Genomic DNA, 17061 nt, shown 5'->3' on the forward strand with positions numbered 1-17061 from the left:
CCGGCCCCGCGGCTCCCTCTTGCTCCCCCGGCACTGGGCTGTGTGAGCCCGTTCCCGTCCCCGCGGCGTTGTGTGGAGCTCCGGGGGGCTCCGCCGGTGACAGACATCCGACCCGCTCGCCCTCAGCTCGGTGCTCGTCGCAGGGATGCCGGAGCAGAGCCCCGCTCCCGGGCAGCCGGTTCAGGATGAGTGACAACCCCGTCCAGCCCTCGTGCAAGTCGCTGTGACACTATTGCAGACCTTGAGCGTGGGGATTGGCAATGGTTCCTGTTAAGCAAAACATCTGTCTTGTTGAACAGGATACTTAATAAATCCGTAATATGCAGATTTTTTTTTTTTTTCCCCAATGGTTATAAGGTTTCTCAGCTGCCTAAAATAATTTCAGTAATTTCCATGGAATCAGGCTGGTTTTAAGTAGCCGAGGATCTGCTCCGACACAGATTCATGGAAGTACATGAACATACCAGTAAATGGGCAGAGTTACACGCGAAGCGATGCTCTGCAAAAAATGTCTCCTGTCACAGACCCAGTGTACTCTAGTCATGGTGCAGCTGGACTCCTTCGTTAAGGTGCACCTAGTGCACACCTTGCTGTTTGTACTAATTGTACAATCACAGATACTTTCAGAGTACATAACAGTGATCTCTGTTTAAAAAACATTGCCACTGAAAGGAACGCTTCTTAAGGGCCTACATTATTATTCAAATTGATGCTGAGGATGATGTAAAGAAGGAAGCATGTTCAACAGCACTTCACTAATCTTTCTACAGCAACTTCTATCAGCCTCGTTATGCTGTTTATACAAACACAGTAAGATGCCATCCCATTGGTATTACACTACTAATTGGAACTACTACTTTCAGAAAGAAAAAGTAAGTTTTAAAGGCCAAAATGGAAACCTGGTTTTAATGTATATCACAGCATTCCTTTCTTTACTGAGGTCTGTTGAATTTATAATTACAAATCCATTCTACCCTACCCAAGCATTTTGTACACTACATTTATCAGTGTAATTTAATCAATACAATACTTTTACATTGCTATTTTGCTGTCAGGTTTCACAAATACTCTCTTAACGTAATGAAAATAGACTGCATCTGGCATAAACCCACCTGAAACGAATTCTAGGAAGGTTCCAGCCAAGGGTAGGGGTGGTCAATGCAAGACGACAATGCGGCAACTACTGCTTCATTCTTTTCAGCCACCCCAGTGTTTCCCTACCTAGGCATGTGCTAAACTGGGGGTTTTTTCTAGAGTTTGATTAATATGAAACTAGGTGATCTTTACTTTTTAATAAATACAAAATATAAATTTTGAAGACAATTTGAGGAGAGGAGACTGGAAAGTCAAAATGAGTAGAAAACTTCATGGCAGTTATGCTTCTGTGTCTTTGTAGACCAAAGGTTCATCTCTTTTTTCTGTTCTTTTTTTCTGGTTCAGCAATAGGTAAGCCAAGAATGTCAGCAGCGAATATCTCCACTGTGATTTCCTCTGGCATTTCTTCTTCAGTCAAAGCTGCTGCACCTGGAGAGCAGTAACAACAACACAAAACACACAATAGCAATGTAAAAATGGCTTTCCAGATCCGTAAAATTTACAAGCAGCAGTAAGTGGATGGAATGCTTTTAAAGATGTACGAAGTAATCATGAAAGAGTATTGGTTTACTAGCTTAATACTTTATGCAATCATATCAGGGATCGAACCTGTCGAGGCTGCGAGTCTCACCTTGCAGTAGATCCTTACCTCAGAAGAGCCAGGGGGCCAAGTGCAACTTTTACACTCTGTTGTTTTGACATGATTTTAGGATCCCAAGGAATCCAGAGATTTCAAAGTCAGTTTGCGGTGCTAGGCAGTTCCCTTCAGGAGCTGTACCTTCGCTCCATGCGGCCCATTGCCAATGGCCCTGACCGGGTGCTGTTCTGGACTGGTGTGGACTGGGACATGGATTGTACAAAAATGTGGCACTTACGAGCAGTTTCCAATGACAATGGGTAATGCCACAATGGGCTGAAATCAACACTGTAATTTGCTGTTCTAGACTGGTGTAGACTGGGACATAAATTGTAGACAAATGTAGTTATCAACAACTCCCTTACAATGGGCATCACCGCCTGGATGAAATCAACACTGTAATTTGCATATTGTAGGATTCCTTTTTGCCTGTGGACTTTGGCATGTAAACCTTCCACTGTGTGTTTCTAATTTCAGTTTCAAGCCAGCAGATAAACAGCAATGTAATCTTGTCAGGTCCCAGTTATATTTCATTGTTCATTTATTTTTGGATACACCCATGCAATTGCTGCATGGATGAAGGACAGTCTATAGCTCTATGACTATTTTTGCAATCCCATCTGAGCGTTTTTGACAGCTTTTGGCCTAACAGAATAATGGGTTTGCAATTTAAATTATTCTATTCGGGAATTGAAGCGATCCTGCTTCTGTGCTGTGTGGAATGCTAATCCTGTACCTGAGGTGTCCGGTTCAGATCCTCCTCCCCCAGGATGCTTGCCCATCAGGGTGGTCAGACACCGCGCCAGCTCGTCCTCTGTCATATGCTCCCCTGTACACAACAAAGCCAAACCAGCCTCTTGGGTTATGGTATCGTTAGCACAAAAACTAGAAGGCAACTCGAACGAGAACAGTATACAAAAAAACCAGGACAGTTTGAAAGAGGATTCAGCTTCTCTGAGAGAGGGATACACATTGTCAATCGAAACGCATGATCCCAACGCAGGAAAACGTTGATCCTAAGGAAAATTGTTCTTGCATATTGCATTTTGGGCAAAATATTTATCAAAGGGAGAAATTCTGATGCAGATGGCTCTTCAGGCTACGTTGCACTTGCAGGGGCTTGAGCTTCTATTTCCACTGAAGAATTCCTGGCACAGGACAGACCACAGTCCATATCACCCCATGCCCATGGCGGTAGCCATTTCCACAGAGAGCAGGAAGAGGAACGTGAAGGAAAGTCTTGATCTAGTATCCTGGAATAACCTGGTTATAGCACTTGTTCCCAGTTAGTGGTTGGCTCATGCCCTGAAGCATAAGGTTTAGATTGGTTATGAAACTGTTTGATCTAATGTACCTATTTATGGATGTTCACACCATCCATATAAACAACTAGCCTTTCTCACACTGGTTGAATCCTTGGTTTCCAAGGATCTTTGTGGCAAGGAGTTTTACCAGGTCATGTACTGAGTAAAACAGCATTTCCCTTTACCTGTTTTCATGCTTAGCTGCACTAAATGCTCCCTGCTTTTACAACAGGAGCAAGACAATAGAAGTTTGTTATTTACCTCTCTACGGCATTGGCCATAAGTGTATTTATACGTGCCTTTACAGAGTTCCCTCTGATTCAGCTGAACTAAACCATCCCCTCTTTTCAGTCTTTCACATGTAGATTCAGTCCAGGACTGACCAATTTCATCCCTCCTTTCTTGTCCCCCTCTTTTTCAGTTTTATACTACCTTTCTGGAGACTGTGTGACTGGAAGAGAGAGCAATGATTCAGATAAGGGTATACCGGAAGAAAGATACAATTTGCCAAGATCCATACTCATCATTTGACAGACAAGATACTTCAGGCCAGCAGAGATTCCCACAGCAGTAGAAGAAGTGCAGCTGAGACAATAGATGTGATTATTCAATTTAAAATCTTAGGACAGGTGGCTCCACACGCCTGCCCTGGTTACCAAGCTATAGTTCCAGATTAATTTTTTGCTGCAGTGAATACGTGCTGAAATTGAAGGCAGAACTAGCAAGCATAAAACTAATATTAGAAAAGAAATAACTCACCTCTGCACTGAAGCAGCAACAGTAAGTCTCCTCTGTCAATAACTTTGTCTCCATTCTCATTTTCATAACCAAGAACCTGAAATGCTCGTTGTATTTTTTTCATTGACAAGCCAAACGCAGGTCGATGATTTATATAAAGTTTGATAAAATCCCCTAAGTTGATTTTTGTCACTTGTTCTCCAGTATCCACATACTTGCTGAATTTTACTTCATTTATCATTTCTTCAATCTAAAGATCAAGGCAAGACAAATTGTTACACTTTTTCTTTTTGAAGAGCATCAGGCCAGTTTCTGATCTCATGAATGCCAATGTACCATAATCGTGCACGTACTGGTACCAGAGATGCCACGACCATATCCCAAAAATAAGCTAGCACTCAGCAGCTGAGGATGGACATGGCTAACAGTTATGTGCTTGCTGTTATGATGACATTAGGTAAAGACGGGGATAGCGGATACGTAGTCATTTTGGATTTCCTCTATTTTCTTATGATAGGCACTTGGTGACTTTGCAGCTGTTACCGGTACTTTTGCCACAGCTGTGTCTCCACTCTGGGGACAGTGGGCAGGCAAACCACAAACCAGTAAATATACCACCCCACTACAAAATCACATGCATGTAAGTCTCGACATAACCAGGCTGCACACAGTATATACACACCCTGGCCGGCATAAGCAATCTATCCCCCCGCCGATCCAACACGCGTCTGGTGCAGTTCTGCCACTGCACAAATCTGAAATTTGCTCAGCGGGGCCGACATCCTGCACGGCTGGATCACTCACTCTTCTCTCTGGCAAACGGGCAAGCACTGGCCGTGCTGGATACTAGTGGTTTTCTTTAAGTCTGGTGCTGTGAGTGAGCCCAGTTGCCAACTGTGCAGATGTGTGTCCGAAAGGCAGGATCTGCTCCATGCCTTCGCTGTACTCATGCTGCAAGAGGCAGCCCCTTTGGAGATACAGGGTCAGCAGAGAAACGCCGGGAGAATTCCCTGTGCCAACACGTACCAAGCCTGCTACTCCCCGGGAAGAGAAGCTGATGCAAGATCTCCCTGGGGAGGGCTTTGCATTCAGCCTTGGGCCTTTGTCCTTGTGTCACAAGTTTTTCCGCTGAATAAAGCCCGGGGAAGAGGGAAATCTCAGCCTTATATTTTTCCTGTAGCGAATGTCACGCCAGGCAAGAACAGTCATTTTCACTGAGCTCTGATCTGGGATTAGGTTTTATATCAGCCCCACTGAACTACAAAAGAAAAACACCAATTCCCAAAAGCTTTGCTAGTCAGCCCAAGCTGCCTTCTCTCCCTCCTGCTTTTCCTTTATTAAAACACTCTAGAGAGAGATAAACTTTCTCTCTGGATTTTAATACTGTCCTGCCTGCTTCGAGAAGCAGATTGTAGGTTGCCTGGTTTCACAACAGCTTAGCACCTCTGTTTCCATGCCTGAAATGCTGTTTTCGTTTTGATTTGGGGCAGGCGGGGGTTAACAGTTATTTTTCCAGAGACATTTCCCAAGGGAATATGTTCCCTCTGTCCCCAAGAGGCGAAAATGTAATAACCCAAGGAAAATATCTAACGAAGTACAAGGGGATAACACCACAGCTTGACACAAGGACAAAGCAGTCCGGGCTCAGATGAACATTTGCTGGTTGCGGGGGCTCCAAAGCAAGTCTGTTAGGTGGTTACTGTGGCAAAGGTCCTGCCTCCCATCTGCTGGCTCTCCTGGCAGAGAGTATGCCCGGGCAGATGGGGTGGCACTGACTCAGCACCATCTCAGCAGCCTTGGGGTTCCTGTGCAACGGCAGAGATGAACACAGCCTCCCCCGCTGAAAGATGAAGGGAACACAGCGACGTACCGCTTCCCTTGGGAGAACCCCTCCTGCGCTGAAGGGCTGTAGCTAGTGCAAAGAGGTCGTTATTTAAATCTCCTTGCATCAGATTCAGTCTTTTTTTTTTTGGTATGCGCTTTAATTACCCTTTTGCCAGGTTACAACATTACAAATGAGGTTTGTATACAATACAAACTGCCTTGTAGAAACAGCCACAAAAGGGGAAGAAGCAGCCCTTATTAAATCAGTTGTCTTTGTCTGCTGTAAAATTTGAAGCTAAAAAGCTCTTGAGAAATGTTTGATAGGAAGCTCCGCTGCTGCAACCTGAAAGGCAAGCTTAGAGAGAGCTTCTGCAGAGTTTATCAGTTATGAAAGAGCTTTAAGTTCTGTGGAAATAAAAGCTGCTGTCTCCGTCTAAAATCATTCTTTCATCAGTCCCAGGCAGAACAAGAAAAAGAGGCTCTGTCAATGTCCAAATGAGTGATTGCATGGAGCTGGACATTCTCATCCACGCTGGTAACACATATAGGACGCTCTGGCTGAGTCTCCATCTGACCTGGAGGGACTCAGCCCGTGGCCCAACAACCACATGCTGCATGTAAAGCAGCTCAGCCACTAGTAGAAGTCACAGAGAGACCAAAGCACATCGCTGCCTGCACACACGGTACTTTAGCCCATGGACTTTGGAAAGTTGGAGGCTGCTGCCCTTGGGAGCCAAAGATTCATTCCTCAACTTTCTCAGTTCATCTTCTGAAGAAACCCACCTCTGCAATGGTGGCAGAGCACTCAACCTCCAGAAGACCCTGAGGTCATCTTTTCTTGAACACTTCTGAACCATCAGGCTCCAGGTTTGCTCAGCCTGCCCCTGCGGTTGCCCAACCCTCTAGTGAGGAATCGTTACTTTTTGAGGAATTTGCTGCCAGATTATCTAACCACTACTGTATTGATGCAGACCAGGTTAAATACATCAAAAGCCAGCAAATATACTCTGGAGCCATCCAGCATGACAATGGTCAGGATCTGGCCCTCGGGACACTTGGTAAATGCAATCAGTCTTGCTCTTTTTTCTTTTAATAACAACAATAAAAACAACAGACCGACCTTTTCCTCTGATGGATAAAATCCCATTGCTCTCATTACAGAAGGAATTTCCTCCAAGGGAATATGCGTTGACACCTGTCTGGTCTCCAATGTATCGATACCATGGTTGCGCAGCTGTACATAGTAAAAATAGTCTTCCAGTTCCTGCGAGGGATTCAAACAAGATACTGTAAAGTTCAGTTACCAACAGGCGCGGAAGATAAGAGTTCTTTAAAGATTTACTAACAGGCATATCAATGAGATTGCTGGTAAAGGTGTGCTGGACAAAAAATAAAGAAATGTCAGGCCTGTATAAATGAATCTTAAAGCAACCAGATGTTGCCAGACAGCATTCACAATGAGCATAATTACCCTGAAGAATTCGCCTTCTCTGCCGCCATCCAGTAGGCTGTAGAATGGGATCAAGTCCTCCCCACCCAGGGAAGCAGCAGCATCCAAGGCACTGGCAGAAGCAGAGAAAAGAAGGTACAGGAAGGGTTCATGTGAGGAGAGATTTCGTGTTTCCCTTTCTAGTCATTCTTCACAGACACTTTCAATAAATAAATAAAATCCCCAGGCCTCAGAATTCAGGAAAGAAAAGCATTGCCTTGAACCGTGTACTATTTTATCATCAGCCTGCAATTCTACAGCATATTTCATACCCAGGTTTTACATACAATAGCACAGTGTGGGAATTAATTATTACTGAATGGTCCTCTTGTTTAGTGGAATGAGCACAGGGCTGGGAGCCAGGAGCTTTTCCATGGACTTGAGCTTGGTGTCTGGCATTTAGCTTTTCTGCTTCCTTATAGAGACATTGAGGGAGATGAATTAGCTAGATCAGCATTTTGAACATGCAGAGAGGGCTGGGGCTTGGTGTTTGCAATAAACCACACAAACCTAAGCTCCCTGTTCCTTGATCTAACGCATTCTTCCCCAATAACTCAGTGCAATCCATTACGCTACTTCCTCTGCTGTAACGGGTGACTGTGTCACAGGTGCAGTCTACATTAAACTGAAAGCGTCTGAGTGCCACCTCTTTGTTTCAATTTCATAGGCAGTTGGAGCCAAAAGAATCCGTTCGGCTTGTGCAGATGAAAAAGGAAACCAAGCCTGGTAGTGCAATCACGGCGTAGCGTTGCCACATAATACCCCACGCCTGGCAGCAAGGCTGCAGCTTTCACGCACACCTCTGTAGTGCTGCTTCCACTGGGTTTTTTTGCAAGCTTCGTGCTTTTTTCATAATTAAGTTATTTGGGTATTAAACACAGTGGAGATGCACAAGATGCCAGAAGCAGCAATAAAATGATAATTAGCTCATCAAGAGCTTCGCTCCAAAAACAAATTACATAGAAATTCAATGTTGCCTGGACCCTGGCCAACCATTATAAAGAAGGATCATTTATATTCTATTGCCTTCCTTAAAATGTCGCTTATTCTGACCCCCGACTGCTTAAGCCACACAAAGTGGAAAAGAAAATAAATAAGCCTATTGCTTTCCCATCCAGGTTTCCTTTGTTCTGGCACATGAAGGTAAGCTGGCTCAGCACCCTTTGGGCTTTCCTCTGAGCGAGCAGTACCTGCAAGAAATGTTTTACACAGGACCAGCACGTGTCTTAACCACGAAGCCTTTGTCCTAGGATGGTGAGGGGCAATGGTGTTTCACAGGTTCAGTGCACTCCAAAAGGCAAAAATAGGAGCAAGGGCTAAAAGCCAGCTCCCATGGGGTTGATTTGCCAGAAACCAGGAGACGTGTTTGTGCTAGTAGGGTGACATGCAGGATAAAAAAAAAAATCCAGCCACAGACCGACAGGGAACATGCCACGCTATCTATCTTTTCTAGCTCCGACACGGGCTAAGCTCCCTTTCCAGTCCTTGAAGTGTGAAGTTGCTCCGCGCTGGCCTGGCAGTTTTCAGCTCATTTGCAGCTGCCCGCTGCCTTTCGATGTACACGTATATCTACCAGGCGTCTGCAGCCACGATCGTGAGGGGAGAGCCCTCTCTGCCCTGCACGCGCATTGCAACAAGCAGCTTTGGTCCCTGACATGCAAAGAAACCAAAATATATATCCTGCCTTTGCCGCGTTACCCGCCTGCCACGTGGGAGCACGCGTCTGGCAGTGCTGCCCAAGGGAGCTGGCAGAGGGAAATTGCACACTTCCAGAGAAAGGCAGAAGAAACCTGGCAGGGTTTATCGCTGACGCTCCGGGCCAGAGCCTGGAAATCCTCATTTGCAAAAGCAGCCTTCACTCCTCCAGCCACCCCATTTACTGCAGTCCATTTACTCATGTAAGCAAAGCTTTATAGGATTAAGGTGGCTTGTCCTAAATCCAATCTTCAAATGCAGGGGGGATTTCCTAGCAAATGCTGGCCTATCCCATTTGGATAGCAGATAGCCGCCCCGAACGCTCCTCCTGCAGCCAGTGCCGCTCCTCTGATCCCTTGCCTAACCCCGACAATGCCCCATCGCACTGGGCAAGCCCTCACAGGGACCAGAAAATCCTCTGCTCAACTTCTTACCATTTGGGTACCATTTCCCAGACTGGAATATTTTATAGGCGCTATGGCCACCACCTGCGAGGTCTGCTGGTTTAATCCTTCCTATTGATTATGTGGCTACATCACATAGAGGGGAGCAAAGCCCCCCCAAAAGTGTGTCCCTCCTGTTTCAGCTGCCACCCCACATAGCTACTTGAGTCCTGACAGGTCATTGCAATCTAGGCTGACCCCACTGCCATGCCACCATCCCCAGCATGGCACGTGCCCACCATGCCGAGCTGTCAGTAGGTGCTGAGCTCGGGCTTTTGGAGAGCCTGTGTGAACATGAGGCTCCGCTATTAATAAACCTGGTCTCAGGCCAGGTGTCCAGAGATGCTGCCAGCCTCGACTCACACTTCCCGTAGCAAGCGGTGGGTCTCCTGTTCGCACGAGTGCTGGGACCTGTCCTCCACCCTGTGACCCCACTTGCCAGATGTGGTTTGTTGGCCTGGTCTTGGGCACAGTGTTGTGGAAGGAGAGTGAAGCTGCAAGGTTTGTCACCTGCCCCAAAAGGACCCATACTCAAGAGAGCCCTGCAAAGAAACACTCCCCGTGCGGCACCCTGCTGCATTGCTCCATCGGTGCCGCACCACCCTATACACCGGGATAAGTGCAGAAATAGCTGGGAGACCTGGCTTTGACTCCTCTGGACACAAACAGAGACCTTTTAGGACAAAAGCCCCATTCTCAATGTAAATGTTGGGGAACATTTGCTTCAGCTGTGTTGGCCAAGCAGCTGTGGAAAGCTGTAACAAGACTCCTTTCTCCTTCCTGTGGTACTCACTTTAGGTTGACCTCCCATTTCATAACAGTGCAGTCGTCACCCCCTGCTGTAAAGACATAGCGTCCATCGTAGGAACTAGCAAGGTCAGAGACACCATCTGGGTGGCAAATAAAAGCTGAGGACTTGTGGGGGTTGCCGTCGACAGGCAAAATCTGCAGGCCCACCTGTAAGGAAAGAGGGGGCCTGGGAAGGCTGGGGGTACTGCAGGAGGGCTGCACACCAGAGCAGTGCTGCATCCTCCTCCCGGGAGCTCGCTCAGCTCTTGGGCAGGACCAGCCTATGCGTGGTTTTGTCTGCTGTGAAATTCCCCCAGGCACCACCACCACTACAAGTGGCGACTCTTGTACAGCTGAGGTGGATGGGGCTCCATACCTTGTCCTTTGTAATGTAGGCCAGATAGCATTTTTGGGCGTCCATAGTGTTTGTTGTTGGGAGGATTTGTATCTTCTCCAATGGGGAGCCATAGGTTGGTCCCAAAAGGGTCTTTCTGAAAGCAAACAATATTTTCATCCATTCTCACAAAACATTTTCCCTCTGAACGGCTGCCGTGCACAAGGATGGGTAGATATAGGGAGGTGTGGTGGGCACAAAGGCCTTGTACCACTGGCTGAGAGGACAGGATAGGACAGGGTCCCTGGCTAGAAGGGATAACAATGGGGCTAAGAGAGGACTTTAGTGCGCAGAGATCATTCAGTCCTTGTGCTTTGCTTGTGTGGGCTCCTGTCTCTTTATCTGATGTCCAACTGCTGCATCTCAAGTCCAACGTGCTGGGCAGACCGAGACCCACCTGCAGCCACAACATTACTAGATGACATGTTAGTGAACAGCAGAGTGGACACAAGGATGGAGCAACCTGGGATCCCTAGAGTCATCCCAAGATCTGCATCATGGATGGGCAAACACATGCTCATGGGTGGGAGCCGGGTGGACATTAGACAGAGGAGAACATAGAATCAGGATGGGGGTCCCAGGCAGTGGTAGGCCTGAATCTCTCCTCTACCTGCACATTTTGGTCGTTGTATTGTAGAGCTTAATTTTGTAGCAGTTGTTGGCAGTGAGGATAAAGGACTCGGTGCTGAGCTGTGGGTACCAGGCCAAGCACAGGGGCACAGCAACCTGCTCTACCCGGTCCCTGTGCAAGACCACCAGATGGTCCTTGCTGCTGTTGTTCAGGTCATATTCAACCTGGAGGGAAGACAAGGAAACACAGCAACTCCCCTGTGGTCTGCCAGCACCCTGGACCTTGTGGATTAACTAGATCTAGCGTCTGTTGCAGACCTGCCCCGAGACCAGGCTGACAAACAACCCCCTGCGACAGAGCTGGTGGGGAGAGGTTTGGGGCTGCAGAACCAAACTCGCCCTCACTGCTCTTGTCCAGCCCCCCACTTTAACGGCAAAGCTCCACTGCCCTTTAAACTCTCACATGGACTTACCAGCTGCCGGTCCTCCCCAAGGCTCAGGAGCCTGGGCTCGTTGCTGTCTAACTGGACCCCAAAGAGGATGCTCCGGATGCGTTTGTAGTGGGAGTGCAGCCCTGCTAGGTGTTCCCAGCATCTGCTCCCATTTTGCAGGACTCTCTTGTAAACAGTCACCGAGTATTTCTCATCCTGGAATAAGAGCGCAAAGGTCAACGAGCCATGATCCCCATGCAGGTCCCCTGGCTGGCAGCGGGCAGCTCTGCACGTCCCCTCTGGGCTTAGCTCGGCCCGTTCGGTTTTGTGAGTCCCAGCAGGAGGGTTAGAGTCACAGCCAGGGTAAAGAACTGGGTCGGACAGATTTGGGCAGCTGCTCCCAGGGGTATCACCGCAGCGGTCCTCAGCCTGGCCGGAGCATCCTAGCTGGCCGGAGGGCATTCCCCACCGTGCTCTCACAACAGAGGGGCAGTAAATCGAGTTCAGTGACTCCCCAGAAATCACAAGGAAGATGCTTCCCGCTGCTGTGCCCTGGCATCCTTGCATGAAGGGGGAGTCTTTTTCTTTGTACAGATCATCACCAGCGGCTACAACCTCTGTGCCAAGCTGCTTCAACACTGCCTCAACACTTCTGCACCGAGACGTGGGACCAAGGGAGCAACCCACCTCGTGGTGCACCAGCCAGGAGGAAATCCCCGCTCCCACCCTTTCTACACATGGATGCGGAGCTAAGGCTTGTCACTAAAGTTAGCGATGGGACGCTGCCAGCAGCAGGCCTGTGGAGCGGCTGGGACTGGTGACGTTTTTATAGAGTGACTCTTCAAGCCAGGAAAAGCATTTCAGAGTCACGAAGCCCCCAGGGAGGGACAGCCCTCCGCACTGCTCGCTCTGCCGTGCCTCGCAGGATGGCCGGCAATTCCCAGTCCCACTGAAAGCTGTGCCACGAGCAGTGCGTGTAAATCACCGAAAGGAAAAAACAAGCTTACAGCAGTTGCGAGGTACTCCGAATCGTGAGAGAAGCTAATATGAGTCACGGGACCACATGAAAACTTGAACTCTTTGCAGATGGACTGAAGGGAAATGGCATCGAGGATGTAAACGCTTCCATCAGTAAAACCAGCGGCCAGAAAATAACCTGAAAAGCACGCCAGAAAACTCTCACGACACAATCGCTCCTCCCAGGAAGCCTGGTGCTTGGCACATGGGGAGGTCATGAGACCAGGATACCTTCAGGGTCGTAGGACAAGCACTGGATGCCGGCCTGGGTGAATATCCTGCTAACGAGGTACCTGGTCTGCTGGTAGTCCCACACCTTCAGCAGCCCACAGTGACTCCCCACAGCAACAAGTGCCTGCCGAGGGTGACAGGCAATGGCATTCACAGTTTTCTTTGCCTCTTCCATGATTTTTTCAAAGTTTGTCCTGTCTGTTGCAACATGGAGCACGGTTGCATCAGAGGTTGAAAGGATAAAGTTCCTGTTTAGCGTGAGAGAAACAGTATTTGATGAATCAGACTAGCTGGCTCATGTCCCTCCAAGCTATATTACACATTAGTCTCTTTTTAGCAACTTAGTTGGATGATCCCTTATATTTTGCGATATGCAATATGCAAACACTTCTTGACCTGGAAGGCAGGTGGCACTTTGTATTCATGACCTGGTAAATCTCCACGGGAAAACACTGGAGCCAGTTCCATTTTCTACTTGGGTAGGCAAGCCAGAAGATGAATGACATCTGCATAGCTTTTGCCGTTTGCAAGTCACTGGTGTGTGAGATGGACAAATGAGCAATTGAAGATACTCTGAATAGTCTTTTCACATGTCTCCATGCCACCATTGTCAGTGGCTCCATGTTGACCGCGCCACCACGGACAAGGTCAGAGGACAGTTTCAAATCCGCGACACAGAGAGCGGCTGCCTGTCTGTTCGCTCAGCCGCGCCGACCATAACGCAGCGAAGAGGGTCCCGCTGCATAATTGGTGATGTGTGAAGCAGCCATCTGAATAATTATGCATGTTACAGAACAAATATGTATAGTCATCAGTCCGCCTGAGGACTGAGAGTCCGGACTGAGAGCGGAGGGTCAAGAGAGGACCACACAGAGATCGAAGAGCTGCACAGACAGATGTACACGGCTGCATCACGCGGGCAGCACGAGTGGGAAAACGGCAGCCACTTTTGCTAGCTGACCCATGACAGCCATCGGTTTATGCACATCTGGCCTGGGCACTGAAGGATGCTGCGCCTCTTGCATGCCTTAGCTGGGCTCTTCAGCCATACCTGATCCCACCAGCCTGGTGAGACAAGCAGGCTTAAGGCTTCCCCTTTGATTTTCTGCCTTTTGTGCTGCCCAGAGCAGCTGCAAGCGGCAGGAGCTGCAGCAGCGACCCAGGAAGAGGGATGAGACAACTGAGACCGACAGGGAAAACCAAACTGTTCCCCAGGGCGCTGCTCCAGGCTGGAGAGGAATCTGTCCCATATGGCTCTTTGGAAAACACGTGTGGCTAAGGACAGACGTTGCCAGGAGAGCCTTAACAGGAGTGACAGACATATGGTTTGCAGGCTGGATCGAGCCACAGAACAGCTTCATCTGGCCTGCAGACTTTCTATAAATCCTCAGACACAGATACGTCACGCAGAGGGGCAGAGAGGGACCGGCGACCAGGCTGGGGTTGTCGCAAGCTCCTGAGTACATGTGGTGCAACCCAGCACTGGTGCCATCGCTGCTGGGGCAGTCACTGCCCCGATTAGGTTGCCCAGCAATGATAAAATCGAACTGGAAATAGCCATCCACGGGAGGGGTTTAAGGGGGGGGATTAAGGGGCTCAGCGGGAGCTGGAGGCTCGGCATTAGCACTGCCTGGTGTGCTGGGTACGTGACAGAGGAGCTGCGCACCCCGGGACCAGCTGATCGTCTCCGTGCCTGCATTAACGCTTCTCTCGCCTGCGCCAAGGCATCACATCGAGTTCAGAATTTAAGATGTGCTGGGGCCCACCTGGGTTTTGGCAGCTGCTGGGAGATGCCTGGGGGGCTGCCTAGGAGACTCCTCCCTGCTTGACTCTGGTGGGCAGGTGGGACAAATACCCAAAGTGAAAATCTGTGGAGATGGGGTATAAAGGGGCACGTTCCCTCCCTGTCCTGCCTCCCTGTCCCTGTCCCAACCCAGGAGCCTGGGTACAAGGGTAAAATCTGCTCCAGCCAAGGCAGAAGCCCATGAGGCTGCTTTCAGCTGACCATCTCCCCAGCTTTCAAGCTGCAGGGCAAATGCAGGAGAAGACCTGGGGCACTCACCTGGCAACGAAGGGCTGGCTGCTGGCGATGCAGGAGGCGGAGCAGTTTGGGGAGGCACCAGGAGGATCAGGAAGGGTTTTGGAGAAGGAGATGGACCGAATGGGACCCACTTTGCTGTGGCCATAGCAGGCGAGGAGCTGCAGCTGTCCATCGTAGAATTTAACCTGACCTTTCACATCACCTGTTACTATGCAGCTGCAAGGAAGGGAAAGCTTTGAATCAACACACTGATTGAGAACTCCCAAATATTTCTCAGATAGCATCCTTGGGCAGAAGCAAATATTTTCACCTTTTCTCTGCACAAGTGCATGAGAAGATCCCCGTACAGATGTGCAGGGGGAAAGCCCAGGGCTGTGCAGAAACCACCAGGTTCTGCTGTGACCCTGCAGTGTCCCTTGCCTTGGCCCCAAAGTTGTCAAGGCGTTTGGTGGCTGTCTGCTCCCTCTGCCGGTAAAGGCCAGGAGGTTGAGCAAGACTCATCCACGATCCTCAGTGACCGTGGCAGCCCAGTGTCTGCGCTACCCCAGCAGAGCTGGAATCACATTACCAGGAGTTTTCAACCTTTTTTTTTTTTTTTCTGGCCAGCCAAATTCATTGCTGGAAAAAGCCGGAGCAATGGCTCATAAATCAGCAGCACTTTCCTGCATGAATTTGCCTGGTCCTCACACGCAGCCAAGTGACTTAAAACTGCAACACTTGGCCATAGTTCATCAACATTAGCTCTGTGGCTGAAATGTCTAAGGACTGTACCTACAGCTACTGAAAACTGCCGTCCCGTTACCTCTCAAACACCATGAGCACGGTAAGGCTCTCCTTCTGCATAGGCACCAGTTTGGTGGCCTTCATGCTGTGCGGCTTGACCGGCAGTTCCTTGGAGGGGGTGTGGGGACCAACCGTGTCCCACACCACCAGCTTCCCGGCCGAGGTGCCCGTCAGAGCTTGCGAGTTGTTAAAATGAAAAACCGACTGGCTGAAGTGTCCCACCGTGCTGTTGAAGGTCTGCAGAGAGAGCAGCGAGGCTGTGTGTTCGTCTTGGGTGCTGGCCCTTCCCTCCTCAAGCAGAGATGTTCCTGCTTGGTCCCTCCCTGTGACATTCCCCCCCTGTATCATTGGCAGAACCATCAGAGGCAAGAGCCTCAGGAGAAGATGCAGTGGGGTATCTCTGGGAGAGAGAGCCCCTCTTGACCTCAGCTCGGGCAATCCTGGCTTGTCCCTTCAGGAGACCAAGGGGGAGAAGATGGGGACGTGCCCACTGTTTTTGCTTAAGGGGATGGGAGGGGACAGTGCTGCTGCCAGGAGGGAGGCCAAGAGGGGTGACATGCTGTGGTCCCCTCCATGCTCACCTGGCTGCTCAGGAGCGGTGCGCTGTACTGCAAACCGCCATCACCCTGGGGAAAGCGGAGAAAATGTCCACGACAACCATTTTGTAACTGCTCCGCAGTGCCAGCGTGTCCCTTCCTCATCATCTGGGCACTGACCCCGCACCGTGGTGGCCAAAGCAGGGCTACTGGGCCAGAAAGGCTCCAACACCTTCTAGAGAGCACAAAACACCCTCTCCCTCCACCCACTCCTCTCCCGAAAGCTGCTGACCAGCACGAGGAACAAAAAGGGCCCACAGGAAAGCACGGGTGGGAGAGTTGGAGAGCATCGCTGCCACGGCCGGGACCGAACCAGTGCAAGAGCAGAGAGAGCGCGATGCTCTGCCCATACCACAGCAGGGAGGGGTGAGGGGCAAGGGGGGCGAGGGCAGGGGCAGATCCGCACAGCAAAGTGTGATCCCAGTCGCGGGCAGACGTCTGGCCCCGCAGCCCACGCTGCCTCACTAGCGTGCAGCCCCCCGCGCCGCCTCCGGACCCTCTGGGAGGGTGTCCGGCACCAGAAATACAACTTCCCATGTCCCTACTTACCCACAGGTAAAATATCAACTGGGTTTTGCTGTTGCTGACAAACTCATAGGGATTTTGAGGGTTAAAAATGACATAATCCTGAAATTAAAAGGTGAGAATCACATAAAAACCAAGCCGAGCAATGCTTTCTGCTTGTTCCTTCATGCAAAACATCTGCTTTTATCCAAAACCCACTTCACCACCTGCACTGAACTGAAAACAGAGGCCAAATCCCCTGTGAAACACCAGAGCTGTGCTCTCTCCTCTGCGAGCGGGGACAAACCGGCAGGGCCGTGGGCTTTTCCTGCCATGAGCCCTGGCCGGTGCCAGGGCAGCGGGGGAGGACATCCCACCAGGGTCCCCTCCACGTCCCATGGCTGTCGGGCAGCCGAGGAGCCGTGATAACGGCCCCGAGATGTTCCTCTGCCTTGGGGTGCAGCAGGGACGGGGTGGGAT

General features: G+C 49.7%; 1 protein-coding gene across 1 annotated transcript in view; it reads right to left on the minus strand.

The window, feature by feature from the left end:
* Positions 1-1405: 1405 nt before the first annotated feature.
* WDR66 (WD repeat domain 66) overlaps positions 1406-17061 on the minus strand; it is an 18408-nt gene continuing 2752 nt past the window's right edge. The window contains exons 6-20 of the mRNA XM_009578727.1: positions 16627-16704; positions 16063-16107; positions 15501-15718; positions 14720-14914; positions 12658-12905; positions 12417-12565; positions 11452-11625; positions 11019-11203; positions 10391-10505; positions 10019-10182; positions 7070-7160; positions 6719-6862; positions 3796-4024; positions 2469-2561; positions 1406-1524 (exon numbers count right to left, since the gene is read on the minus strand). Coding sequence (XP_009577022.1) covers positions 1406-1524; positions 2469-2561; positions 3796-4024; positions 6719-6862; positions 7070-7160; positions 10019-10182; positions 10391-10505; positions 11019-11203; positions 11452-11625; positions 12417-12565; positions 12658-12905; positions 14720-14914; positions 15501-15718; positions 16063-16107; positions 16627-16704 — 2247 coding nt within the window. The remainder of the gene's footprint in view (positions 1525-2468; positions 2562-3795; positions 4025-6718; positions 6863-7069; positions 7161-10018; positions 10183-10390; positions 10506-11018; positions 11204-11451; positions 11626-12416; positions 12566-12657; positions 12906-14719; positions 14915-15500; positions 15719-16062; positions 16108-16626; positions 16705-17061) is intronic.

The sequence above is a fragment of the Fulmarus glacialis genome, unplaced genomic scaffold (genome assembly GCF_000690835.1).
Source record: "Fulmarus glacialis isolate BGI_N327 unplaced genomic scaffold, ASM69083v1 scaffold8915, whole genome shotgun sequence".
Lineage (NCBI taxonomy): Eukaryota > Metazoa > Chordata > Aves > Procellariiformes > Procellariidae > Fulmarus > Fulmarus glacialis.